At 52.6% G+C, this 27649-nt stretch overlaps 1 protein-coding gene across 5 annotated transcripts; it reads left to right on the top strand.

Annotated features, from left to right (window-relative positions):
- Nucleotides 1-12: 12 nt before the first annotated feature.
- LOC122374874 (protein spinster-like) lies at nucleotides 13-26482 on the top strand. 5 transcript variants are annotated; one of them, XR_006255300.1, is made up of 11 exons: nucleotides 13-598; nucleotides 836-1032; nucleotides 10416-10567; nucleotides 13880-14083; nucleotides 16974-17108; nucleotides 18795-19056; nucleotides 20713-20811; nucleotides 21156-21471; nucleotides 22006-22175; nucleotides 25184-25278; nucleotides 25339-26482. XR_006255300.1 is itself a non-coding variant. In XM_043353914.1 (10 exons), the coding sequence occupies exons 1-9, from the start codon at nucleotides 376-378 to the stop codon at nucleotides 25276-25278; spliced, it is 1683 nt and encodes a 560-aa protein (XP_043209849.1). In that variant the 5' UTR covers nucleotides 13-375; the 3' UTR covers nucleotides 25339-26482. The 5 variants fall into 5 exon arrangements, 3 of the variants coding, with proteins under 3 accessions (XP_043209849.1, XP_043209850.1, XP_043209847.1); XR_006255299.1 differs by having other exon boundaries at nucleotides 25184-26482; XM_043353914.1 differs by lacking the exon at nucleotides 22006-22175.
- The last annotated feature ends 1167 nt before the right edge of the window (nucleotides 26483-27649 follow it).

The raw sequence follows: 27649 nt of genomic DNA, 5'->3' as shown, positions 1-27649 counted from the left end.
CTTGAGATCCATGTTGGCGTCATTCCAGTTCCAAACGGCGAGGTGGGGGGAGTGCCGGTGTGCCGTCTAGGATCTGGAATCAGTCGCTTGACGCTTCCTGAGTGTGGCCAGGCGTGTGCGGTCGCTGTGAACTGCAAAATCGTTTGGAAGAGACTTTAAAACGTTTGCTGTTTCCCTGTTCGATAAACAGAGAAGGGCGTTCAAGAAATCAACGGCTTTAGCTGAAGCCTGATTTGAAGTCAATTGGATTCATATTTGACAAGTTTTCAAACAAGTATCCACAGAATCTAAATATTTAAGATCGCTCACAATTAGAGTATCTGCTGCTCTGTGTTACTCTAAAGCATAAAGATTACCTGTCAATCAGAAACAACCATGGCGGAGGGAGGAGTCAAACCAAATATATCACAGCAAGCACTTGTGAAAAATGAGATCCCAGATGTGAAATTCATTTCTACTCCATCTGGGGAAGTTACTCCAACAAGAGCATCATCAGCTGCCTCAGGAGGAAGAAGAATAACAGCCCAGCAAGGCATATCTGTTGCTATTCTCTGCTTCATAAATCTGATCAATTACATGGACCGGTTCACAGTGGCTGGTGAGTGCAATTGCTAAGTGCAGCAGCTCTGTAAACATTTTGTATTTGCCAATCTCTACACACAAATTCAGGTATAATGCAGAGCTGGATCACCAACTCTGGACCTTTTCATCTCAATTGCTATCTCAATTTTTTTTTGCAACAAGACTAAATCTCAAATCATGTATTTTTAACCATGTTTTGCTGCAGATAATTGCTAAGCTCAAACCTTGACATGCTTTTATTTTGTGTTTTCAGGCATCCTGACTGAAATCCAGGACCACTATGGTGTCAACGACTCAATGGCTGGACTGCTGCAGACTGTGTTCATAGTCTCCTACATGATATTTGCTCCTCTGTTTGGGTTCCTCGGTGACCGGTACAACAGGAAGTGGATCATGGCTCTGGGGGTGTTCATCTGGTCACTGACTACACTGCTTGGCTCATTTATGGAGGTAAGCACAAACCAGTAACTCTTTGAGCAACCTAAGACTGAGTTAGGAATCACATCCTCATCACATCCTCATTTCACAGTCAATTTCCAGCACTTCAGCTGCTAATCTGTAGCCAACCCCCAAAATAGCTCCTGAAATGGGTGCTGGCTGGTGGTCAACAGTTTGTTGATGTTTCTAATTTGGCTTCAGGATGAAACTTAAGTGATGCCATCCGTTACTCGGCCACGGTCGCTGCCGGGCGACCTGCCATCCGTCCTGACGCTGGTCCATCCCGGCTGGTGGTCGCTATTCAAAACCGAGATCCGGGGTCACCCCAGATTTGGCAGGAACGAAGACATTTCATAACGCTCATTAGTATAGTACTTATTCGGTTTAGGGTCCATTCAAAACACGTGGATGCTACGGTCAGTTTTCGGGTCTATCTGACGGTTGTGCAACCATTCGGCTGTGCTGGATCGCCAGTGAATTGCATACGGGAGGTCAGTTGCAGGTTCAGGTCAGCCCCGGGTCACACCGGACCAGGTTGGGGTCACGCCCCCTCCCCATTCCTCATCGCGGTTCACGGCGCGTAAAACGCCGGCCGGCGCGCGGCGATCACACGACAGCCCGGCGGCGCCGGCCTCGCCGACCAATCAGAGGCCGCCGCTAGAGTCACGCCAGCGGTGACGTCACGGTGTGGGCGGGGCCGACGCCGATTGATCGCCGGCCACGCGGCACTTGGCGCAAGCCGTACGGCCGCGGAAAACTGGGACGGCACCGTGTCTGAGGAAAGGCGGGAGGGGCGGGCGACCTTCCCACGTGGGTTGGGCCGGCGCCTACGGTCTTCTGATGGCTCAGGAGCGAAACCCCGCGACTAAACAGGGCGAATGACTCAGGAGGATCGATCATTGAATCATACAATTGGATGCAATTCGACGACTCTGCCGTTTGGATAAGTTGCTTTTATTTTGATATTACAGGGCCTCCTCTAAGGATTTTTCACTGGGTGGGCAAAATTTTCGCCACTTCCCCGCCCAAGGGCGGATCCAGCCACTTGTTTTGGGGTTGTCGCGGAGGCGCGGAAGGAGAGACGACTGAGCGGGCCGAGACTTGTATTCCAACTGTGGTTCTGATTCTGATTCGCCAGTGCCTGTGCGTTATATGCAGGGTGGTTGCACAATGAAGGACCGGTCCGCCGACCCGCCGGGTCGGTGGACGGTGCCGACACGTGGGGAAAGTGACGGCTATTTCTATGTAACAAAGCTTGAACGTGTACTCTCTTTATCATGATATGGAAGAAGGGAATCGGTCCCACATTATCTTCCCTCCCCCAGGGAAGCGTAGGGAACCGAAGCGATCATAACAAAGAGAGGAAACGTTTAGCTGACGGAGAAAGAAATTTCCATATGAGCGTATCACAAAATGGTATGAACAGATAAGTAAGTTTCGTGACAATTACACCTACTACCGGGCGATCCCTCCGCACTCTTGGCGGGGACCGTCCCTGGGCATCTCCATGGCCCTCGGCATCTCTGGCCGAATATCAATACAATATAATTTCAGTGAATTGACCACGATTAACGTATTTGAATGTTCATACCGACTTCAGAATATGCTCTTTTTATGCTTATAAGTGTCAAAGTGACACTGCAAAATGCAGGTAAAAATTAAGCGCATTTGCAATTTCTCCGTAAATTTTGGGGTGAGCAACCACAATGAAGCACAACAAACGACAGAACACTGACGAAAACGGATAATGAAACAGTACGGTTTTTAAAACACATCGAAGTTAAAACAAATTTCACAGCACAATTTCACTGTCACTTTTTGACGAAAATACAGCAAAAGTTCATAATGGGTGAATTTTCTTGATTTCGGTGCCAATTTCTCTTGAATTTAGCGTTGAAGTTTTTGTTTTATCTTCTCTCCTCCGAGCTTGAGTCTTTCAGCGAGGTGGTGTCCATCACTCGATGATGCTGAGGAGGACGGCGCGGGCTGATGAGCCGTGCGCTGTCGGCGGGCTCCGTAGCGAGTCCAGGGCAGCTGATGACGTTACCGCAGGGCAGATGGTATTGCCGGGCAGAGCTACTCACTGGAGACGGTGATGTCGGACGATGACGAGTCCAGGATGGTCAGCTCCCTAGTCGATGACGTGACGTAGGGGCGATACACCGTCACGGAGCACGGACTAACCAGTCTGCGATGTCAGTGCAGATGTAGAGGCTGGGGTCCGTGGTGAGGGGCACAAGTCCCCTCGACCGCCGCTGCCACCATTGTCGCGGAGGCGCGGAAGGAGAGACGACTGAGCGGGCCGAGACTTGTATTCCAACTGTGGTTCTGATTCTGATTCGCCAGTGCCTGTGCGTTATATGCAGGGTGGTTGCACAATGAAGGACCGGTCCGCCGACCCGCCGGGTCGGTGGACGGTGCCGACACGTGGGGAAAGTGACGGCTATTTCTATGTAACAAAGCTTGAACGTGTACTCTCTTTATCATGATATGGAAGAAGGGAATCGGTCCCACAGGGTTCAACCAATTTCAAAACCTGTTACCGGGGGGGGGGGGGCTGCGGGGATGAGACGAAATAAGCTGTGCCATTATTGGAAATAAAATGATAGTTAACGTTTGTCGTATGTTTTATGGTTATGCTCGAGCGATTCGTTCCAGATTACATGTACAGCCCTCAGCAGACTGCGTGGTAGGTATTCTTTTTCCGACAAAACTGATTATAATTCAAAAGTCATGTTATCAGTCGGTCGAAGCTCACTGCAAATAGATGCGCCATGCTCCACTCCTTCGATAGGGCCTATCAATAAACAAAGCATACCTACGCCTTGTGTGGCAACAAAATGTTTAAGTTCGTTTTGGGGGCAAATATAAACTTTTGGGTTTTGTTGCCAAACTGGATGGAAAATGCATACGATGATAATGCCAATCTAAGCTGCGGAGTCTCGCGCATCTTTCTGTTACGATTTCCGAGTGCCCGATAGCATAGTATTCGCGTTATTCTCGGTTTTGTCGAAAAAAAGGATACCTACCACGCAGTCTGCAGAGGGCTGTACTTGCAGCCCTCCGCAAAAACTGCGTGGTAGGTATTCTTATTTCGACAAAACCGATACCTAATATCTCAAAGGTTATGATAATCAGTCGGTCGGAACACATTGCATATAGATGCGCCATGCTCCACCCCTTCGATTAATTCAGTCACTGAACAATGTGTACTCTTACCGTAGCAAAAAAGCAAAAGTTTGTTTTGGGGGGAAATATAAACTTTTGTGTGTTGTTGTCAAACTAGATGGAAAATGTATACCAAAATAAGCCCAATCTAAGGTGCGGAGTCTCGCGCGTCTTGCTGTTACGATTTCCGAATGACCGTTAGCGTATTCGCGTTATTCTCGGTTTTGTCGAAAAAAGATACCTACCACGCAGCTTGCAGAGGGTTGTACCTTTATTGTACGTGCCTTTTCACTTACGAGACAATTACTTGATAACTCCAATATCGGCAGGGGCGTGGCCAAGGGGAGGGGCCACGGGGGCAATGGCCCCCTCCCTTGAGCGCAGAAGGCGCCATGGGGGCCCCACAGGCCCCGGGATATTTTTTTTCTAACACTGGATAAAACGTATTTTACTCGGAAGCAAATTTATATCAATTCAAGTTTCATTTCTGTGGCCCTGGTTACCCGAGGTGCCCCTGATTACCCAATGGGCCCCTGCACTCATCCGAGGACCCCCGGTTTCCTGGGGCCTCTGGTCGCCCAGGGGGCCCCTGGTCGCTTGGGGGGAGCTAGTCGCCTGGGGCCCCTGGTCACCTGGGGTTCTGGTCGCCTGGGCCCCTGCCCCCTGGTCGTCTGAAAGAACGTTTGTCACCTGCAGTGGCATAGCCAAGGAGGGGGCCAAAGGGACCATGGCCCCTCCTGGAAGCCAGGGGTCCTTATTCCATAGAGGCCCCTGACTGACACAGTGGGCCCTTGGCGACGCAAAGGCCCTGCGGCAGATCCTTTGACACAGCTGAGTAGTTATTCTTTGGCCAAGAGAGACCCAATTTTAGAGCCTTGGGGCCCTATTGAAACCAGGGGGCCAGTTGGATGGGATGGGTCCAACTTGGGTCCAACGGTGTGTAAACAGAATCAATGCGTTCCGACTGTTGGTCTGACCCTATATCGGTTTGAGGGAGCTCGGATCGGATCCACTGTCGATCTGAGGGGCCCTTATCGGTTTGAGGAGGCCCTCAAATGACCTGAACGGGCCCTTAGTTTGTCTGAGAGGGCCCTACGTCGGCCTGACTGGGCCTCTGCAAGTGCAAGGGGCCTTTTGTCGGTCTGAGTGGCCCTAGACGGCTTATATGACCCTCAGACGGCTTACGAGGCTCTCATGGGCTATAGGGGCCTGTGACGGTCTGAAGAACCCTCATCCGACCTACGGGTCCTCAGACCGCCATCAAAACCGGCTGGCGACTCTATGAAGCTATTCGTGGGCCTGTCTAACAGGGGCCCATATACTGCTTACCCCCTCAGTTCTAACATTGTTTGTTAATGAATATTTTTTCCATTTATTTGGGCCCCATCCAAAAAAATATTGGATGCAACCCGATGGCTTTTTGGATTTTGAGGGGGTTATCTTGCGCCCTTGTGCGTTTAGCCCCCTCCTTGAGGAAATCCTGGCTACGCTCCTGAATATCGAGCAACCAGAAAACTTTTTTTGACCTTCAAACAGCATCCAGTTTGCTTAAGACCGGAAAGGTAGTACCGGACGTCCGGCCGGACCTTTATTTTTGCATTTGCTTCTGGGTGGGCAAATCGACGCCACTGGGTGGGCAATTGTGGCGACTGGGTGGGTATTTGCCCACCCAGTGGGTATGTTAGAGGAGGCCCTGTGATATTATGCCCAGTAGCTATCGGCCTCACAATTATGAATATATCTCCCCTGCTCTAGTAATATCTGGAGCAACTTTCCCGGTCAAAAATGTTGGAATGTCAATTGTCATCCGTTCCGTCAATTGGCAACTCCCTCCCTGCGAGCCCATCATCCTGCGTGTCCCGTGCCGGTGACCGCCGTGTGAACGAACTCGGACCGGCGCGGCGCCGGACCGGGGCCGGTCAGTTCCGAGGGAGGCAGGGTTGGCATTTTTGCCGGCAAAAACTAGTTTATGCCATTTGCCGGTTTAAACCGGTTTTAACCGGCAAAAAGTGGCAAAAACTGGCAAAAACTAAAAACCATCACAATGATATGCCTAGACATGGATTTAAAGATGAAACATTTTGAGGAGAATTCGATGAAAGCTTTATGCTTTCAAACAGAAGTGACATTGACCGTTGAAGTGCTCTATAGCTCAAAAACTGAAAACATTTTCATGGGCTTTCCATAAGGAGCCAGTAAGACGCCTTTTGGGGTTGACAAATGAGCCAGTGCAAGAGTGAGTCCTGCACAATCAGAAGTGCGAAGGGGTATCTGCCACTGATATGAGCATTGCACCCTACCGTGGCCGCTTTGCCCACTCTCCCCTACATGGAAATACATTCTGTGGTGGATGCCTACCGACATGCATAGATATTTTAAGCAGGGATAAGTATTGAGGCAAACTTCAGAATTTTTGGTGCATCTCTTTAACATCCAGAAATGCATTTGTACCTTTCAGATCCATTCCTAACTAGAAAAGTTGTGGCTTGGGCCACCTGAGTTTTATCCAGTTTTTGCCAGTTTTTGCCACCGCGGTTTCTGCCAGCCGGTTTAAACCGGTTAAAACCACTGGCAAAAACCAGTTTTTGCCACCCCCTGCCAACCCTGCTCGGAGGAGAGGATGTGCGTCGGTGTCCGGTTTGCTCCGGCACGTGAGCGTATGCCCGGTCGATGGATGCTCGATAGTCCGCTCGATGACGGGTGGGATATGTCGATCGCCCGCTGCGATCCGGATTGAAGCTGTTGCGTTTGGTGACTGTTGCAGACTGGACTTCGATCTTTCTGTTGGTCCTACTCTTTTTGCAAGGGTTTTTTCTTCTTCTTTCTAAGGTAGCTGCTCTTCGCTAAACATGCTGAAATTGTACGTCACTGATTCGTCACAAGTTCGTCACAAGTATCCCTGATATCTCCATCAAATTTTGCGGAGTACTTTTGCGAAGCGGAGCAACAGCTTTGCTCGGATCATCCTATTCCGTGTTGCCTGTCTGCATAGGCGTGGTATCCTGTTTTGGGACTGATCGCGCCTCTAAACCTGCAGACGGCACCTCGAGCCAGCATTCATTACGGGACCGGTCGCCGACCCGGCCTCTAGCCCCCCCCCCCCTCCGAGGATCGGCTGAGAGCCGCAGACCTGTTCTCGACTCCGGCCGGGCCGTGAGTTCCGCACGATGAGGCACCGTGCCGGACGCTGACCCTGACTGGTGGGCCGCGGGACCGCCCACGGGGATAGTCCCGGGCCTCCCACTTCGCGTGCGGGGCTCGCGGTCACGCCCTGGGGTGATTCAGCGGCGGCTGCCCTCCAGTCGGTGGACCCGGCCGGGATTGGCGCCGGTCCGTCTGGAGCCCACCCCACACCCCTCCTACCCCGCCCCGCCCTCACGCCGGGTGGCGCGGCGTTCCTCGGGCTTCGCCGTCCGCTGTTTACCTGCGTAGCTGTGTGTCATTATGACGTCATTGGTAACGGACCGGGCCGACCGCCGCCGTCTGTTGTCGGCGAGTAGTCATGTGTTGTATCTGTGACGTCAATGGTGAACGGTTTTGACCGGGGCCTCTGCCGTGCCGGGCTCGGTCTCCTCTCGCCGCGGTGGGCGCCGCCCGCACGTGGCAGTCGACGTGGCGGCGGCGGCGGCGGCGGCGATGACGTCAACGTCGGCTCCGACGGCCGCCCCCGCCCCCGCCCGTCGCCCAGTGGCGTGATGTCGGAAGGCGGAGCGTCCCGGCCACGCGCAGCCGAGTGGAACGACATCGAAAACCACGCCCCAAAACTGAGCTCGATCGAGGATGGAAATAGTTCAGGGATAGAACTGCCGGTTTCCGGAAAATTGGCGCCCGGTTGAGACTGGTACTCGACGCAGGCATGATGCAGACTTTCGTTAGAGGAATGCCGAAGTTTTTTCTATTGACAGACTGTTCTGTCACCACCGTATGTAGATATTCCTACGGAAGCAGCTTACGACTTGTGAGGCTTCGCTGCTGAATATTCCGCCTCGGATGCAGCCGTTGTGCTAAGGTGTCACCTATTTCGGTACATTGCCCGAGGTCAGCCAATGCTGCACTGGCACGCCGGCGATCGAGCTGTAGGCGTCTCGTCCGCTCCTTGTCCGTGTGGCTATTTTCGCCGCTCGGTTGTCGCGCCGATGTGGTGGTCGCGACACGCTCCACCGTAACGGTATAACGGCATGTGACGCTCGTCACGTGATGCGTGTAGTGTCACGTGACGCTCGTACCATCATGTGATGCATTCTTCTGCTGACGAACTACCACGCGCCGTAGATCCGATGGCCGTAGAGCGTCTTCTCGGTCGCCATGCTAGGACTGCATATTTGCGACAAAAATGCATGCCATAAAGTGCATCATGTATCTGGCTCACCAGCGGGTCGGCTGCGACTGCGCTGTTACTAAGGCAGTTAGGGTTCAAGGCCGTTGTCGGCCCTGCCTTGTTGCGTCTGAAAAAGGAGTACACTGTACGGATGCTGAACTCATGTCACGTTGCTAGAAGATTTATGTATCGATGATTTGTTGCTGGTCGGCACGAGACTAAAGTTGCATAAATATGAATTAGGTATTTGGTTTTCAGGTTTGGGGCTATGGCCTATGGTTGCCGAATTGCTGGCAAACGAATAGTTCAGTCTGAAAGCAGTCTAGTTTGTTTGTTCTCTTCAGAGGGTTGCGGACTCCCCGGATCATGTTAGTTATTGTTGTCACTCGTTGTCAGTCCTACTGTCTTCGTCGCTGGGCTTTTCTGTCACTCAAAGCATCACTGTCACCAGTGACGTCAGAAGTCGTGCTGCTCCAGTGACGTCAGAGGCCGTTACGCTCCGGCCCGGTCTCTGGGAGACGGTCGGCGGTCCGGGCGGTCCGGCAGATTTCCGTGCAGATTGCAGGTGTGGCAGAGCCGGCCGGCTGGCCGGTGGGCCAAAGATAGCGCTGTCAGCGGCCGGCTGGGTCGGCCTCAAGGGCGCCTGGACGGTGGATATAGTGGATGCCAAATGGACGAAGGGATGGTCCACTGCCGCCTTGGTTGGGTGGTGTAAAGGGGTCACGTGGATAGGAGGTCAACTGGCTGGCAGATGCATCAGGATGCCCGCAGCAGAGCGATGCGGTTATCTCGCCCTATACTGTTGACGGAGCCTGCATTCACTTTGGGATAAACGTTATGCTGCTTTTTATCTGTCACCTTTGTTGCGGAAAGAGCACGGAGATCACGAATGAAGCGCGGATAGAGCGCGGTACCCATCCCAGTCAGAGCCACCCCCCAGTTGACTAAAGTTTCGGAGCGTGCAAAATTTACTGTTTTAGGCTCTTCTTGTCATATGTCTTGAGTGTTATGCACACACTATACCCTGCCCAATGAATATTTCAGTTACATTATAGCTTTATTTCCGGTCCTCATGGTGTCAGAACCTCGAAAACAAACGACCCTTCATAATCGCCATGACCCGATTTCCACCATCCACACGTAGACCCTGCTCGGCCTCGCCCTGCATAAAACTGCAGAGCACGCTTCACGGCGAGGTCCGGCCAAAACCGGGCCGCACAGCGCCTCACTGCGCTCCATGTCCATTGCATGTTCATGTGTCTGATGGGGTTTAACGATGGCTGGCTAGATGCTGGCCGGCTGGATGCTGACCGGTCCGCCCCGGGCTGCTGGTGGGGTCTGTGCGGTGCTGGGCCGGCCCAGCCCTGGGGCGAGGCTGCAGCGGTAGTGGTGCAGAGGCCGCGGCCGCAGCCGGCTGGGCGCGGTTATGGGAGAGAGGGATGCCGATCTCTCTTCGCGTTATCTCTCAGCTCTCCGTAATTTTTACGCCACGCCCTCTCTCTGAGCTTGTTGTCGAACCCGCGAGATGTTGCGGTAGTCCCTACTCGCCTCTTTCCACAAATTAGTTTTACATTTACATTTTATTTGTGCTGCCTTATTTGTTGATGATGCTCTACCAAGCTCTTGTTTATGTGGCTAACTAAATTTACTGATTCCCATATTCGATCACCTATAGATTAATGTCGTCCTAAACTTAGTTTAAGTTGTGTACTGTGCACTATGCAGCACCGGATGTACGGGACTCGTGATTTATTACGATTGTCTTCCATTCTAGCGATCACCTACTTAAAATGAACTTGCATTGTGCAATACGAATGTTTGAGTAGCTCCGTCGAGATGCTCTATTTCTTCACTCCTCCCCTGTCCCCTGACCTCTGCTCTGACCCACCTCCCCACTCTCTACCCGCAGACGTTCACCGGGTTCATCCTGATGCGTGCCGCGGTGGGTATCGGCGAGGCCAGCTACTCGACGATCGCGCCCACCCTCATCTCCGACATGTTCGCCAAGGACCTGCGCTCCATCATGCTGGCCGTCTTCTACTTCGCCATCCCCATCGGCAGGTAGGCCGATATGCTGGACGTGGTCGAGGTCGTGTTCATTCTCCCTCGCTCGCTATTGCCTGGTTACTTTTACGCTCGTGCGCTCGCTCACACTCGATTCCTTTATTGGTCTCTTTTCCACCTTGAGAACTTGTTCACTGTCCTCTGATGGAAGGTTAAATTTAAATGAGAAAGGTCAATCTCTAGTGATCCCTCTGACATCAATAATAACCTTACTTACTTTTGATGAACACATCAATAGTTACGAACAATAGTAAGTTCTGATTGTAACGTGTGCCTTTCTCGCTCGCCATCTGATGACCTTTATGTCTATTTGTCGTATGCCGTCTATTTGTCCTATGCCTAGCATAGTAGCGGCCCGGCGGCCCAGCGGTGGTCGACCTTTCGAGCTGTTTGTTTTGTTACTAGTCCTCTGTGCGGTATATTGACGTGCCTGTACAGTGCTTTAGCGCCTATCAGCTGTCCTTTCATCAGGGGACACGCTTGTATGACGTTATGGCTAAGCGGTAACAGCGCGATTCCTGAGAGTCATTCTATTCGCTCATGATATGAAACATATAGTTATGTCCGTCAATTCTTGTTATCCCATCACTCAATTTCGCCTATAGCCACTAGTTCAGCAGCGGTCTGTCATCATAAGCTCATCCCAATATCCTCATCAAACATGCTGTTCGAAGGATCGTAGGTGGAGTCCTTTCGACAATGCCTGCCCTCGATCGGACTGGTTTTGATCCGATTTGGCGTTATTATGTGGTGCCATTTGGCGCATTGGCGGCCATCTGTTGGTATGGCTGGCCGCCGGATGTGGCGCCGCCCCGCCCCCGCCCCGCCCCGCCCATGTCCACACCACTGCCTGTGGCACGCCGATGATTGCAGTGGCCCGCGGTGACGCTGCAAATGACATTTTCTCGCTTTCCTGGCTATTTCGGCGATTGGTGGCCAACGGCGGCAACAGGGCCGGGTCGGTCATGCTGTTACTCGGTATTCATGACTCTGGGGTGCTACACGGTTTTTGCCTCGTATCGCTGGTTAGATTGCCTCTCTCGTGTCTGAGAGTGACCACAGGTAGTGTAGTTTGGCTATCTACCGTGCCGCGCTGATGGTCCCTGGGAACCGACATCTGCCGGGGAGTCTATCCAGCCTTCTACCACGTACACCAGCTGGCTTTGTGTGGTACAGATGAACTTACCCATCCCCCACCGCTCTCAGCCACTCCCGTTCTCTTTTCCTCTCCATCTGGGTATGGCTGACCTTGATCTAGCGTCTGGCGCCTGCCGACACGGTCCACCATCGCGTCCTGTAAACATACTACAGCTCGAATCACCGATTGTGTACGGGTGCTAATAGCTCCAACTGCTACCCCTAGCATCAAATTATCACCAGTTGTGCGTGACTGTCCCCTGTGCGTATGGTGCGTGGTGACGTGATCGAATTGTGACACTCATACCGCACTTGTGCGTGAGGTTATCGCGTAGAAAAGGACGTCACTGGTCACGTCGGTGGGCTGTTTTTGATGTATAGGGCTTGTTAGTGCGGTGTGCTCGGTCCTGGGTATCTATAGGGCTGGTGTGCTGTATATTTGTAAGCTTTTGATTCGCGTTGGGAGACTGATAACAACGTAGATGCGTGATTATGGCAGACGAATTCGCCGTTGCCATGGTTACCATGGTTATTAGCTAGTACAGACAGAGCAGTACTTTTTCACTGGTAAATCTTCTCGGTGATGTGATTTTAGTGCACGAACCTTCCTTTTCCACATGTTTATAAGAGTTTGTGTATGTTCGGGCGTTGATGGCACCAGCGATGAAATGTAAACGCAGACCTGACCTTTTGACGGGGGTCTGGAAAATTGGCCGAAATCAGGACTCTTTCTTACATCTGTGCTCAATCACTGGAGACATTGGGCACGTTCGTACCATCACATAGCCATGCACCAGCGATGTTTTGCGTTTCGCTCTCAATAGCCCCGGCAGGCCACTACACTCGAAGTTTATCAATTGGATGGCTGAAGAGACGCGTCCTCGGTGCTATCTTACGCTGATGTTCTGATATTGCCAGTGCGTGTGTTCGATTGGGGAAGCGCCGTGTCTGTTTTGCTGGTTGATACCTAATCCGGACTCAATCTCTATTGTCAGGTTGGATGGTCGCTTGGTACACACAATACCGCGATTAGTGTGATAGCGCAGCATAATAGCGTCGAAACAACGAGCGTTCACTGATTTGTATTAACCCAGCGAGGCTATTGAAGACAATAGGCGAGTTATTTCTTTTTACCCAGAGTTTTTAGTTACTTTTAACACTCGCTTTTGGTTAGTGGAGGATACAGAATCCTTACTCTCTCCGCATTTAATCAAACCAAGCAATATGCATCCAACAACTTCGCAACATGACAGCTGTCTTTTATATGATTAGCCCTCCAGACTCCCTGATCCTGGCGAAGCGCCATCTCTGTCCCGGCTCTATATCATCGCGAACTGCGCACGTCTGTGCTGATTTGCCGTCTCCGTTCTCGCTGGCTCTCTGTAAAGCCGGCGGGCTCTGCGCCGAGGGCCTTGGACGCCGTTTGTGCGGCTTTGTCGGCCGTGATGGTGGATCGTGCCCCATTGCGGACCTTTGTCTGAGAACGACTGCACTGCCGAGGACGAGGGTGCACTCCAACTAGCAGCGGATACAGTAGCAGAAACAGTAGCATTAGTTACAGCAGTCGCAGCGTTGGTGACAGCTGTTTGTTCCCAGTCTTGTCTTGCCTACTGCTCAATCTCTCCCGGAAAACCGGAAATGACCGCCACTCAGTGTTGCTACTTGTTACTTCCCGTTCCGTAGCCGCGGTGGAGCGTCCCATCCCCCTGCACTGACGTCATCAAATGGGGCTTTTTGTCACCGCAGTCGCACCCAGTGTGTGTGTTGTGAGTAACGCCGCCGCAAGGCACGTCTGTGACTAACACTGCACAGGAAGACGTATTTTTTTCATACCTGTGATTGAGCCCAATAGACGGGCTGTGGTGCAGACAGACACGACTGTCGTCTCGACTTTTCTGTTTTGTTTTCCCTTGTATGGTCCATGTCCTCATGTGTGCTTGCATTCTCAAATATATCCTCTCTTCCGCTTTATCTACTTGCATTCATCATCTCTCTTCATGTTGGTTCCTTCTGTCTGTATTATCCCCTGCATTCCCTCGGTTTAATAACTATACTCGTTTCCATTCATGCTCTCTCCTCTTCTTCCCGTCTCGTCTTCCTTTGGTCTGTTTCTCCCATCCCTTCTATGTTGTCTCGCCTTCTGTTCCTGACCACCCCTCTCCCTCCCGGCAGCGGTCTGGGCTACATCGTCGGCTCTGGCGCCTCTTCGCTGGCCGGCCAGTGGCAGTGGGGGCTGCGCGTGACGCCCATCCTGGGAGCCGTCGCCGTCATCCTGCTGATTGTGGTGCTGGTCGACCCGCCACGTGGAGAGAGTGAGGGCACGTCCAACCTGCAGCCCACCACGTGGTCGCAGGACCTCAAGGCCCTCGTCAGAAAGTGAGTATTGAGTGAGGGATGTGGTGGGGGGGGGGGGGGTGATCGCCGAGAGAATTTGGGTACGATGGGACTTTTTTAATCGAAGAAGGTAAAGGCCCAGCCAATCGTTATATGTCATTTATGTGTCGTACAATTTTGGTAAGGATATCTACGGCTAAATCACACGTCCTGAATCGCGGCTGGATCAAAGCTGACCGCCGGGTTAAAACAGAACCGGGTGGATCGCGGCTGGATCAAAGCTACCCCGGTTCACAGTCGGGCTCTGGTTGGTTCGCGACTGGGTCACGGCTGAGTTCCTATGTCAGACCGGCATCTACCTGGCCTCCTGCCCATGATTTGACGTCGGGCGGCGTCCTTCAGATTCTGCTGTGACGCAGAGATGTCACGTGGTCTTCTGTGTGACGCAAATCTGTCACGGGACGACTGTGACGCTGCCCGACCAAGGTCGGGGTCGAGCGGAGCTGGGGACTGATATACCACTTGGTGTGTAGGTATACTTCATACTGGTGGTCAGTTGAAAGACAGAGCTGAAAGCGAAAACTCGATCCTCTCGATCACTGGAAAAAAGACCCGTTTCTGCAACATGCTGTTCATTTTCCTCGTAAGACACTTTATTTTCAAATCTCATTTACTATTTCCTGTCTACATTTCCTTTTGTTCACACTAGTCATTGACTAAGCCTCACAGCTGAAGGCCTCACAGCTGAAGTCCGTTCGCTCCTAAGTTGTGTCGGTATGTCAGCTGTTGTCGCTGTGTTCCTGGCGCGGTGCCGGCCGGGCCCCCACCTGTCCGGTCACCCCTGCCCTGCTGACGGGCTTGGCGTCGGTCGCCGGACGCGTGCGCCGGCCCAGGTATGTGCGAGGTGCCCGTCTCTGCTGTGCGTGTGTCAGATGCTTTGTGGAGAACGCAGCTGTTTTTTTATGTAGTCGGGCTGGGGGTGGTCCAAGTCGCCATCGCGTGACGTATTGACACTTTGCCAGGTTGATAGAGGGTGGGGTGAGAGGTCAGAAAGAAGGCGGGGCGATAAGAGGTCGGGGAGGGACATGTGGAGGTCAAGGAAAGAGTGTGAAGAGGAGGGGTGGGAAGACGCCTTTCCGCGTCAGCCAGAAGCGCTAATTACGGAGGAAACCCTACACTACCATAACTCTTTTAGTGTCACGGTGCTTCCCTGGAGAAATTGGGTCAATGTGTCGTCAACCACCTGGCCCCGCTCCAGCCTGGGCCATATCCCCTGCGGCTGCGTCCCCCGGGTAAATTTCCACCGGCCAGCGACCGGGCCGGACCTGTCTAAAGAGATCGAGCCAACCGCGGGATCCCCAGAAACAGTAGCTAATATCGGCTCCAATGAGGCCCGTTTGGGCGAGGCCCGTTTGAGCGTCTGCCTCCATTGGAGATTCCGTATCCGGCTTGGGCGGGGTGAAGGGCGGGGACTGGGTGGTCTGATGCCATTTAGAGCGGGGCAGGATGCGGGCGGCCCGGTGGCGTGGTTTGGGATCTTCTGACAGTGTCTCCTCTGTCGGAAGTCATGTGGGTGGCGTTTGGCTATCTCAGGTGGTAATGAGAGGAAATCCGCCCATTTAGTGCATCCGTGTAACGAACGGATGGAGGCGGGTTGTATAACAGGTGCCTAGTGACTGTATGTGAGAGCTGTTTACGGCCAGGATTGATAAATGCCCACTGCCTGATAGGTTGACAGGTGCTCTTTATCGGTGAAGGGATCGATTACCGTTACTGCAATCTACTGATGGAGTCTTAAGTGAACTACACGGCTAAACTTTGCCCCGTGTGTACCTTGGCTTCTATCTTCTACGAACAATTGATTGTTGCTGTGCAGATTATCCCGCGAGTTGCTGGGGGGGGGGGCGTTAAACGCCCCCACTTTTTTCGCCGGGCCATAGCATAAAAACGGCGCGCCGCAGGCGCGCCAAATTTTGGGTACCTGTAGGGAATTGATTGAAGTTGATTGTTACAAAGTTTCAAAAAAAATCGGTCGGAAAATTTTTGAGATATCGAGGTTTTTGTGACGTCATGATTTCTGAGTTTTCGACCAAAAACGGCATATGTTCAAAAAATCATATAAAATCACAGAATAGACATACAGACATGCCGTAAACGCCATTAGACTGCCAATACCATGATCAATCAAATGGCTATCTTCGATTATTGATTATCGTTCCGCATTTTCCATAATCTTGAACTGAATCTTGGCAATTTTTCGTGACTACTTCACGACCATGATACATGCATTTCTTAAATTGAACTTTTTGAGCCAAACACGTACACATATGATAAAATGAATGTCACCATCGTGTTCTACGCCCCAAATTACCTATAAAACATGTGTCACAGGCTGCGAATATCAGTTTTGATTTTCGGGGATATGTGCCTACCTGGTTGACCTGACCTTGACCCTGACCTATGCTTGACTGACCTCTACATGGAGCTGACACTCTTGTAGGCCTTATAAGATTGATTGTGCACCGTTTTGACAGAGTTTATGGCGAGAGGCGCCCATTGCGAAGTCCTGAAGTCCATGCTACTGAAAGCCCGATTTCAGGTGTTTGACCTGACCTTGACCCGACCTGTGACCTCAAAATTCAACTTTAAAGTACTCATCTGAAGCGTCTCGTCGCGCTCTTTCGTTTGCCGCCTCGTGCGTTTCGCTGCGCCTATTGGTTCTCGAGTTATCGGCTGGGGGCGTTTAACGCCCCCCCCCCCCCCAGCAAACGGTGGGTGGCGAAATACCCCAGCAACTGCCGGGTTATCTTTTACTTCATATCCATTAAGCTATCGATCTGTGTTTTGTGTCGTTTTTGGCCTGCAAACCTGAATGTGTCCCACAGCGAATGCACTAGCCGCTGTTCTGACCCCTCCCGCCCTCTCTTTTCAGTCCGAGTTTCGTGCTGGGCACTCTGGGCTTCACGTGCGTGGCTTTCGTTGCCGGAGCCCTCTCGTGGTGGGGCCCCAAATACGTCACCGACGGCCTCAAGCTGCAGGTCGGAGACGAGAACGCCGACATCAACGAGTAAGTGAACACGCCGCAGGTCCTGACAGCTTGTGGAGGATGGGGAGGATTTGAGGTGCTGCTAGTCGACTTGGTGTGTAGATGTGCTTTTTTATCGTAGTGAAGTCAGTTACTCAAAATATCGAAATCATCATGACATTTCGTTAGACTAGAGGAACGAATGAACTCTGGATAGGTGTACTTAAAATGAGGCACATGCCGTGTTTCGTATCACGTGGCCTCCTCCAGCCTGAACGACCGGGCTAGAGGTTTTTGAAGTATGACGTTCATGATTAGCTTTGGCGTGGACGCCGATGACCTTTGCAGTCCGGGCTCCCAAAACTGCCAACTCATTGTCCTACGCACGTGCGCGGTACTCTGGTACCGGGCATATGTCGTACTCCACGGTCCTCCCCGATGGCTCTATTGTATAATTCATTGCGTACAAGTGCTCTCACGCTGGCCACTATCTTGACTAATCATTCGCGACATTCCATCCGGCCACATCACAAAAAGACTCGCCTTTCTAGCAACGCCACAGATCCTTGCTTTTGTCAGAAATTCAGAATGTTGCCTGCTCAGTCCAACAGCGTATTATGTAAGTTTTCGTCAACAAAGTCATTTTTGCTGTATCGGCGCCGTGTGTTCGTTTCCTTATAACCAGTCACCCTGTCGACGGTTCGGTGGTGGTCTGACTGATCACTCACCGTTGCCATGCCGACCGGTGCGCTGCTGATGTGGTCACTGGATGTTTATCTACCAACCAGCCGTGGTTCTTGCCGTCTGGGACGGGTCTGTCGGTGTCTGTTGAGGTTCAGTTTGGGTTTGCGGGGTCCAAAGGGCTACGTGCTGGTCGCCTGATCCATAGTCGGTCCGATCACGTGTCATCCTCCCTCCCAACCACAGGGTGCCACGTGACAACCGTAGTGTACTCGAGTACCACTGTGGACTAAGGTCACGTGATGTCCATTTGTCCGTGTGAGTGTATCAGTCTATGCATCGTGTCTTTCTCACTGACCGCGCCAGGTGGGGCGATATGCGTACTGCGTACAAAGTCTGACGGAGGGACACGCGTGCGAGCCGTGAGGTTCAAATGCCGACGATGTTCTTTTATTACACAGGGTAGAGATTATGTAAGCAAGTCCTATCGCGTGTGCGGGACGCTTTGCTAGTTTCAACTTTCACGGCTCTATTTTTACACAATCATACTCTATCCAATCATTCTGCGGTGAACTAAATGTGGCTGCAACGGGTTACCTGGCTCGGTAGCCAGATGACCTTTGAAAACTTTGAAATAAGCTCTGCTATCTTGGCGGCCCGGCCGCTCCTGCCGCTGACTTGTTGCTGAAACTCCGCTCGGGCCAGCTCGTGCCAGCCATATTAATCGCCCGTGTAATATCGCTCGTGGCTCGGGCGTTTCCCTATGAGTAAGTAAATCGATACTTGTTGCTTATTGAGGAGTCCACTCACCGCCAGTCCTGGCGGCCCAGAGGATCCGTCGGCTTCTCAGCGTTCTTAGCCCTCTCCTCCCCGGTATGAGGGATGTGTTGTGAGGGGCTCGCTGTGTAGCTGACTCTCTGAAAAACGGACACGCTGTGGCGTGGTCTTCTGGGTTGTCTCCTGCCATGTGTCGCCCTACTCTGTAACTCCCCTCCCCTTTATCGTCCACCCCGTCTACAACTAACCCTCTCCCTCTCTGCCCGGCAGCGTGTCGTTCATATTCGGCGTGGTGACCATGCTGGCCGGCCTGGTGGGCGTCTCCCTGGGCTCGTTCTCCGCTACCCGGCTGCGGCCGCGCTTCCCGCGCGCTGACCCGGTGGTCTGTGCTGCCGGTCTGCTGCTCTCCATGCCGTTCATGTTCGGCGGCGCCATCGTGTGCCAGTACAGCACCAACTGGGCGTATGTGCTGCTGTTCATCGGACAGGTGTTCCTCAACCTCAACTGGTCCATCGTGGCGGATATGCTGCTGGTGAGTGTCAAACCCTGGAGGAATAGGAGGGAGACGGACGGGTGGGGATAATTTAGTGGATAGTGATGGGCATGAAGATTGATTGAGTCCGTCCGGTTTCCGTTTTACCTACATAGGTGGTTTCTGTTTCGTTATATGTGACTTCGAGGGTGGCTTGATTCATTAATGTTGCTGTGGAATTTGGGGATCGTGGTGGTACGACTGTTCGATGTAATATGGATGGGACAGGGCTGCTGACGAAATGTTGGTCTAGTGCGGCGACTCGGTGGCATGAATTGGGGTTTGACTCGTAAAATGTTAGCTGTTGATTGTTGGGTGATTAATTGTGGAAGGATATACTTGCAACTCGGGTCGATATGTTGGGATGTAGCCGCTCAGTGGAACGTGAAGAGGTGGGTCCTCTCAGTTACAGCCAACGGGCGCGCGGGACTGTAAGGGGCGTCGTCAGTCGGCAAGTTCCCCGAACCGCCCCGTTTATTTGCTGTCTGGCTGGTATGCCCCGATAACGTTTCACTATCCGCAATACCGACTGTATAGATCACTTGGGGCCCTAGCTACATCTTGAGTAAACTGTCTCTTGGTATCCCCACTCCCAGTTATTCCCCGACAACAGGGGTATCCAGTCCTCTCCAAACAATATTACCAACTGCGGTAGGATTAGTTCGGGAGTGTCTCGCTCCGTCGGGGCGCAGCCTGTCAGTGTAGCAGCGAACGCTGGGTTCGCGCGGGACTGAGCGTCCAAGTACGCCAGTGTTTGCGCTGCTATCGGGACGGTCGAGGTATCGCTTTGATGAGAGAGATATCGAGAGTCGTCGGGGGCACTCATCGGGGGGCGAGGTACAGAGGCACCAGTCTGGGACGTGGAGAGGAGCGGGGGCTGTTCGTTTAACGCTCCTGACCTGACTTGACCTGTCTGACTTAGCGTGATCTGAGCTGACTTGACCCGATTTGACGCTATCACCTTACTGACGTACCGACGTAACGTTACCGAACCGGTCTGGACCCTGACCCAACTGGACCTAGCCTATCCCGACCAGATTTGACCTGACCTGACCTTTCCCGACCCAACCAATGCAACCAAGCTGAGCCCCGGGCGTGACCCTCCCGTCAAACTACCATGACTGCAGCTGCAACTATGGATTGGCGTTCTGGGTACTATCTGGTGCTGGTCTGAGCCCCATTTTCGATTGATTGGGGATCACATGTCAAAGTCAGCTGAGCAGGAGGCATCATCTGAACGCCGCCTAACGGCCGACAGACTGGCGGCATTTGTTTCACAGAATTGCCAGCATCAGCCACTGGCTAGACGTATGCCATTTGTTGATTGTGTCTGGTCAATCTGTCGGTTTAACATTCTGACTAGATGTAGGCGTTTGTATTAGGTTGTTTGCTGTGATCGGGTTATTGTATTGAATATTTCATTCTCCATGTGGGTGTATGATTTAATCCGGTTCATGTCTGCATAACGTCTATCGTGGGTATTATATATCGCGGTCGAACTATTTATTAGTACCGTGGGTGTGTTTTTAGAATTGACTCTGATCATGTCTTGCCTCACTCTCACGGGTTCCCCGGTCGGCGAGTCGCCCTCCCCCTGCCGTCTAACACTGCTGGCGTGCCTCCGCCTGTTGTCTAACACCGCCTCCCCTTCGGCAGTACGTGGTGGTACCGACGCGCCGCTCCACGGCCGAGGCGTTCCAGATCCTGGCCTCGCACCTGTTCGGAGATGCCGGTAGTCCCTACCTGATCGGCATTGTGAGTACCGGAGGAGAGGGACGGAAGGAGGGGGTCTACCGGTGCTTAGTGGTTAGACGTATAGTGTTACGAGCAGCTGTTGTTTTGTTGGCCGTAAATCTCTTTTCTTCTTTGACAAAGTGTCATTGCGTTTTAACTTTGTACGCGCCATCAGTGTGTGTTCAATGTTCATATACATGTGTTTATATCGGCCAATGGCTCCCATCACATGCTTTTACGAGTATGTCCATGTTCGGGTGTGATTATGCTGTCACCTCTGGTGATTGGTCATATGTTCCATGGCTGACCAGAGCGCAGCTCCGCCTGACACCTTCCCCACCTGACAAGTCCTTCCGTCCCGCCAGGTCTCGGACGCCCTGCAGCGCTATTTCTCGTCCTCCTCCGACCCGACGTCCTCGGCAGCGGCCGTCCAGGCGGCGGCCAACTCCACGCTCGGCCTGCCGCCCAACGCCACTGAGGCCAGCCTCGTGGAGACGGTATCGCTCGCGCTGGCCGCCCCCAGCTCGGGAAACGACGACGTCGACACGTACACCCAGTTCAAGAGCATGCAGTACGCCCTGTTCATCACCATGTTCGTGGAGGTGCTGGGCGGAGTGTTCTTCCTCATCAACGCGGCCTACATCGTCCGAGATCGGGAACGGGCGCGCCGCCTGACGGCCGGTGAGTAAACTGTTGCTGTAGATGGCGCTTTTGGGATGTTTGGGGTTCCTGGCTGTCCTCCGCTCCTGATATCGGTGGTTAGTATTGTCATTTTGTACCCTGGTGCTGGTGCATGGAGCCATTTACTGCATTTGTTTTTATTTTTAATGCCTTTGCTGTAAAACCTATTACCAACCCTTTTTATTATTTATTTTTCGTGTCAAACTTTCAACTAAATCATCCGGCATTCCAAGATCCATTTGAGTCATTTTTGTCTCCCTATTTTTACGCTTTATCCACTTTAACCTGCATTCGAGCACAGCGTCTTCCCTAATAGGTCATCTACATACCGGCTCGACTTTGCCTCAACTCTGTAAATCATATTCTTACCTGTCCCGATGTGCCCTTTGACATTCATCCCTCTTCCCCCTCTCCCTACCGCTCCTCTCGTCCTCTCTCCTCCTCTCGTCTTCCTTCTGACCGCTCCTCTCGTCCTCTCTCCTCCTCTCCTCTCCCCTCCTAACCGCTCCTCTGCCCCCCCCCCTTCCCCGCCAGCGGTGCGGGCCGCCCTGGGGCGATTCCGGTATCTGAAGCGCCCTCGCTCCTCTTCCGTGCCTCCGCCGGTGGAGATTGGCCGCTTCCACCGCCGGCTCATGTCCACCTGAGTCCACATCCTCGCCTGTCCACCCGGTCCACATCGGACTTCCACACCTGACTGGCTCACGGTGAGGATCCACATCACTTCCACTCAACTCCAGCGCAAAGCTGTCTGTATCTAACCCAACTGAGCCAAGCAGCTTACAAGGAGAGGTGCCAACCTGCTGTGGAACCAGTCTAAACGCTGCTTCGGCTTGCTTACATCTGCCTTCAATCTCATAAACACTGTACTTGTATTTTGTTTGCTTTGGTGGTGGTTGTGTTTTTCTCTGTTGCAGCTATTTCGCCTCATTTTGTGTTCGCCACTCTGTTCATTATATTTGGTGTTGGGAATCCTGTGCTATTCTCTCGGTTCTCTCTGTCTTTCTCTGGTTGTGTGCGGTCTATTTTCTCTGTTTCCTGGCGCCTGTCCCCTATCCTCCCGTACCGCTACTGAGCGGCTCTGATGGTCGATTACAGACGGGATGAGCGGGACAGAGCTCGTCCAGGGGCCGGCAGTGACGGCTCTGTGATCAGGTATATCGTGACGGGCGCGGCCGGAGGGTGCTATGTATTGTACAGTGTACAGAGACGCTGGCTGCACTGGGCCAGAAGGGACTGGAGAGTGCACCCCTGGGACTGATGGCTGCATCCCGGGGCTAATCAGTGCACCCCGGCCTAAAAGTACACCCGGGAGTGTACCTGGGCTGCGGTTGAGGGGTGGCAAAGGAGTTTTGGGCGACTCGCGACTCCTCTACCAGCCTTCTGGCGATAACTCTTGGTGGCTCAATTTCTTTGTGAATATCTGGGGGATATCACTCTGTTAGCGGAAAATTAAGCTACCAGGTAAAATATCGATTTGGTTACAATTTAGCTGAACTTTGGAGGACTCCACTGTCATTGATGTCAGCTAATGCCAGCTGAAGAAAAATGTCATCTGAAGAAGGAACGATGGGAAGGCTCTGTTGAAGCACTGAAGTCAAAAATTTTCACGATGATCTTTTCCTCGTTTCCGAGCTGGAATAGATTTTGTTGCTTCCTATTTTCGTTTCGGACTACAATGTTTCGCCTATCCATCTTATCTCGCATGTTTTTGCGGCGCCTGAATTCACCAAAACAAAATCATGTTTTTGTTCCTATTGGTTTCGGGCCTTAATTTTTACCGCCAGCCTGTGCATTGGATGAGTTTGTGCTATCTGGTTTGGCTGCCGGCCAGTTAAGGGTCGAATGATCACCTTAGAAGCTATTATGGATGCCCGCTCTCGCTGCGTGCATGTCGGATGCTCTGTACGGGAGAGGGGGGGGGGGGGGGGGGTCCGACCTCACTCACAACGTACCTTGGAGAGGGAGAGGGACGGCGAACTTGTGCCTCAGCCGCGAGCAGCACGCCAGGCTTGCGCAAGGCTATCTGCTTCTGCATAGCGAGCTGACTTGCCGCATTCTGCTTTCGGAATGCTTTGCATGTTTTTTTTTTAATTTAGTTGTTATTTCTTGCATATTAGTGTCATATGATCTGTCACTTGCACTTCGCCAGCAGGTTACTTGGCTTTTTGTGTTTGCTGTTTGGTTTACTGTGTGATCTGACCTGTCCATCTCCTGACATAAGTTCTGCCATTTGCGATCCATCATCCGCTTTATGACCTCTCGGGGGGGGGGGGGGGAGTTGGTGGACAAACAAGTGCTCATGAGTCATGAAACATGTTTGGAGATGATCGAATCGAGTGAAATGTGTGCTCCCTTGTGGTTGTGTCGGTATGATGTGTTTTATTTTCATATTGTCTGTTGTGCGTGCTTATTACATTGTAAATCATCACAATCTTATTCAACGTAGCTTGTTTCATATATGTAATGCAATAATTATTGTTTTCATCTGTTTAGTTATCCTATTTTATCTCATAGATAAAGTATGTTCACCTTGCATTTACATGTATCGCTTGTTTGAATGATTTGGTCGGTTTGAGTATTTGCGTGTTGTCTTTGTCATACTTGATTATGTGCAGCTGTCATTGTATGGTAGCGGCTGTATGATCCAGTGATCCACGTCTCCCATTGCCCCTGTGTTTTCCTCTCGGGAAGAGAAGGGACGGAGGGTGGGGGTGAAATGCCGTCAGCGTCAGCGCTTTCTGGGGGTGAAATGCCGTCAGCTGATGCTATTTAAACACGAGTTCTAAGAAATGTCATTCATTCCGCCAAATTGCATTGAACCACAGGTTCAATGCTTTTTGAGGTTTTGCGTTTAAAAAATCGTTATCACCACAAATCGTAGATAGAGGCCGGGAGCAGGTTAGAGGGAGAGAGGAATTATGCCGTGGTTTCTTTTGACACCGGATGATTTGACATGATTTGACGTCACTGGTGGAAATCGATTTATGTTTGCTGCTTGAGTTTTGTTGTGTTAATCAAGGGACCTTTTCGTGGTTGGATCTATTTGCAGCCGGAGTGGTGTAGCATTACACTGGTATTTGTTGTTGTTTGTTGTGTCGTTGTGTTTGTGTCTGGTATTTATTGGAACATATATGTGTGCGTGTTGTTCTTGGTGAAGACCACAGCTTTACATATTTATTTGTCTTCATTTCCGCCTGTACGATCCTCACATATCCTTGATGATCTGAACCAACCCGCTCTATATGAACATTGCCTTTTAAGAACGTTATGAGCATTGTTAGCTTTCTCTGATCTCTACCCTTTCTATTGCTGCTGACATATAGGTTATTTTATGTTTATGGCACCAATTTATTCTCCTATTATCCTTTGCTTTTCTAAATCGGCCATGAAACCAAGTCAATTGAGCTCAACATTGTTATTATCTGATAATGTTTCATTTCATGGTTTGCCTTTCTGCTTTCAGTAATTATTTATTGTCTTTCTATTTCGAAGCCAGCCCTTCCATCACCCCATCAATTCCACCATTCCATCTTCCACATCACGTCTCTTCATCACATATTCGTCTGAACATTGTCACGGTACACATACTGGGTTGTCCCGTTTGACTGGATGGCTGACGTTACGTTGACGGTTTGCTGTTGCGTGTATGTCCGGAGTCCGTGTGTCGGGTCGTCTGCTTACCGGGCTCTCTGTGTGTCTCGCTGGGTTCCAGGCGGCAATCCGGACGCTGTGGCCGACATACCAACCAACCACGTCTTCGCCGACGACCCCATGTTCCGGGAACAGACCAGGGAGCTGCTCTCCTAGGCCGCCGCTTGGAGCGACATCTGCCGGCGGCGGCGGCAAGCTGCAGTGCGCCGCGCCGCCGCCGCCGCCCGGACTCGCGGCTAGTGGTGGCGTCTGGTCGCGTCTGTGGTCGTCTGTCGGGTTCGGCTCGTGGTGTGTGGCTGGTGCCGTCCCGTGGCCGCCGCCGCCGGCCGCTGGCTGTCCTTAGTGTGGTACCACGGGTTGTGAGACCAGTCTGTCTGTAATGCGGGTGGCTGACTTAGTCAAATGTCAACAAATCGCCGGTATCGGCCCCTCACTGGGCCTCAGTTCGCCCCTCAGTCAAGTGGGCATTGCTGAATCGGAACACTAACGCAGTCAGGCGCGAGCGCGTCCGCTGAGCTTGCCAATTCAACCGTGTTCTTCCAGTTGCTCAAGCGGCGTGCGGCGCGCTCTCGAGCGTGACTGGGACGCGCAGCGCTCCCCGGCCACTAGCAGGGCCCGATCTCTCCGCTCGGCTTGTGCCGCGTCCCCCGCGCTCGTCCCTGTACACGGTCCCTCTGTCAGAGGTTGTACGTGGTCCTGTGCTGGAGCCTGTATCACGACCACCCGCCCTGTTCTAGAAATGATGGGAGTACCGCCGGAGGCCCTGGATCAGTGGAACGTGTTCCATCCAGAGTGGCTGGAGCAGCTGCAGGCCCGCAAGCAGGAGTCAAACGCGGCGGAAATCTCGTCTGTTGGCTCTGGAGGGCGATAGTACTCGGCTGATCTATACTACGGAGCCGTGATGGCCGTGCGTGAGCTCTGACGGAGCCATGGTGGCGGTACGTGAGCTCTAACGGAGCCACAGCGGCCGTTCATGAGCTCTAACGGAGCCACAGCGGCCGTTTATGAGCTCTAACGGAGCCGCGACCACCGTCTGTGAGCTCCCATCTCTGTCAGAGTCATGGCAGCTGTGAGGGAGTCTGGGCGATACGGCGGGGCTGTACGGCCGTGATAAGCCCGCGGGGCTGTCGGAGCTGGGCGGGAGCTCTGACGGCCGCCGGCCCACCGTGTGTGATAGTTGTACTGCTCTGTGGGCGGCTAGCCGGTGTCAATACTGTACAATGGTGCCCCCCGCCGGATCCCGTGCTGTACATAGGTGGACCTGACGGATCAAAATGTGTAGCGCTGTATATGTTGAATGTGCGTCGTGTGCTGACTGAAGTTACTGCAGATATTTCTGAATATATCCAGCTGTGTTGTTTCTGGTGGTTTGTGTGTGTGTGTGTGTTACCGTCTGACGTAGGTAAATCTACATTCCTATGAGAACTGAGACACCTACCCGGAGTGTTGTAAAGGATGCTATAGACAGGTGATCAGTAAATATCTATCATAGAATGACTAAACGTATCACAAAAAAAAAATATTTTCACAAAAATTGGGGAGCGGAAACCTTTGCCGACGTGACATGAAGATAACTTTTCCTGCATGCCGATCTGGCTGAACGTGAGGCGAAAGCTGGCAAAAAGCGAAGGTACTCCCCCCCCCCTCCAGCGGCCAGCCCCATCCCCAGTTACCCTCTCCCAGTCACAGTGATCCTCCACTTCACCCAGTGCCTCTACAACCAGTGACTACAACCAGTGACTTTGCAACCAGTGACTACACCTAGTGGCTCTACACCGGATGACTACACCCAGTGACTCTCCAACCAGCACCAGTGACTACCCCGGTTTCCCATCCGGTCATTAGCCCCTCCCCACCCATCCCTTCAGCCCTCCCCGGTGACCCCTCCTCGTTGACCCGCCGGCCCCATCGTTCCGACCCGTCGGCCTGTCGGGATGGCGTCTGTCCCTGTGGGCGATAACGCCCCCCGGGAGGCGTCGCCGCCGGGCCCGGCTAATAAGGCGACGGTCGATGGCGACAGGCGGACGCAGGCGACGCCCGCGGCGGTTAGATCCGCGCCCAACTCACCAGAGCTTCCCCTCCCTGGGACCACGACTCGGACTACTCGGCTACTCTGACTCTCTGACTCCGGACGGTGGATGTGTGTGGTTAGAGTGATGCCGAATGGAGCTTCAGCGTTTGATCTGAAGTGGCTGCGGTCGACCTCTTTTCTCACGTCCGCGGTAGTTTTCCACGAGAAGCGTCGTCAGGAATCGACGATGGCTGTCCCCGGTACCCGACCTCGGACGAAACTACGCCGCCGATCGGACGCCGTGCGACTCTGTAGCGCTACCAGGCAGACGTTACGTGCTCTGGAGTGTTGTCCTCCCCACCTCTACCCTCCCCTTTCCCACTCCCACCGGCAATCGGCAGCAACAGTTGGTACTCCGGCCCCGCGCCAGCGCACTAAGCCGCTAACGACACATTTTGGGGATCAAAGAGACCAGAACGAGATGAAAAGTGTCCGCCCGTGCGTGGCACGCAGTAG

The sequence above is a fragment of the Amphibalanus amphitrite genome, unplaced genomic scaffold (assembly GCF_019059575.1).
Source record: "Amphibalanus amphitrite isolate SeventyFive unplaced genomic scaffold, NRLGWU_Aamphi_draft 001730F_arrow, whole genome shotgun sequence".
NCBI classification, from domain to species: Eukaryota; Metazoa; Arthropoda; class Thecostraca; order Balanomorpha; family Balanidae; genus Amphibalanus; species Amphibalanus amphitrite.
The sequence above is the reverse complement of the archived record's forward strand: the minus strand, read 5'-3'. Positions and strand labels throughout refer to the sequence as shown.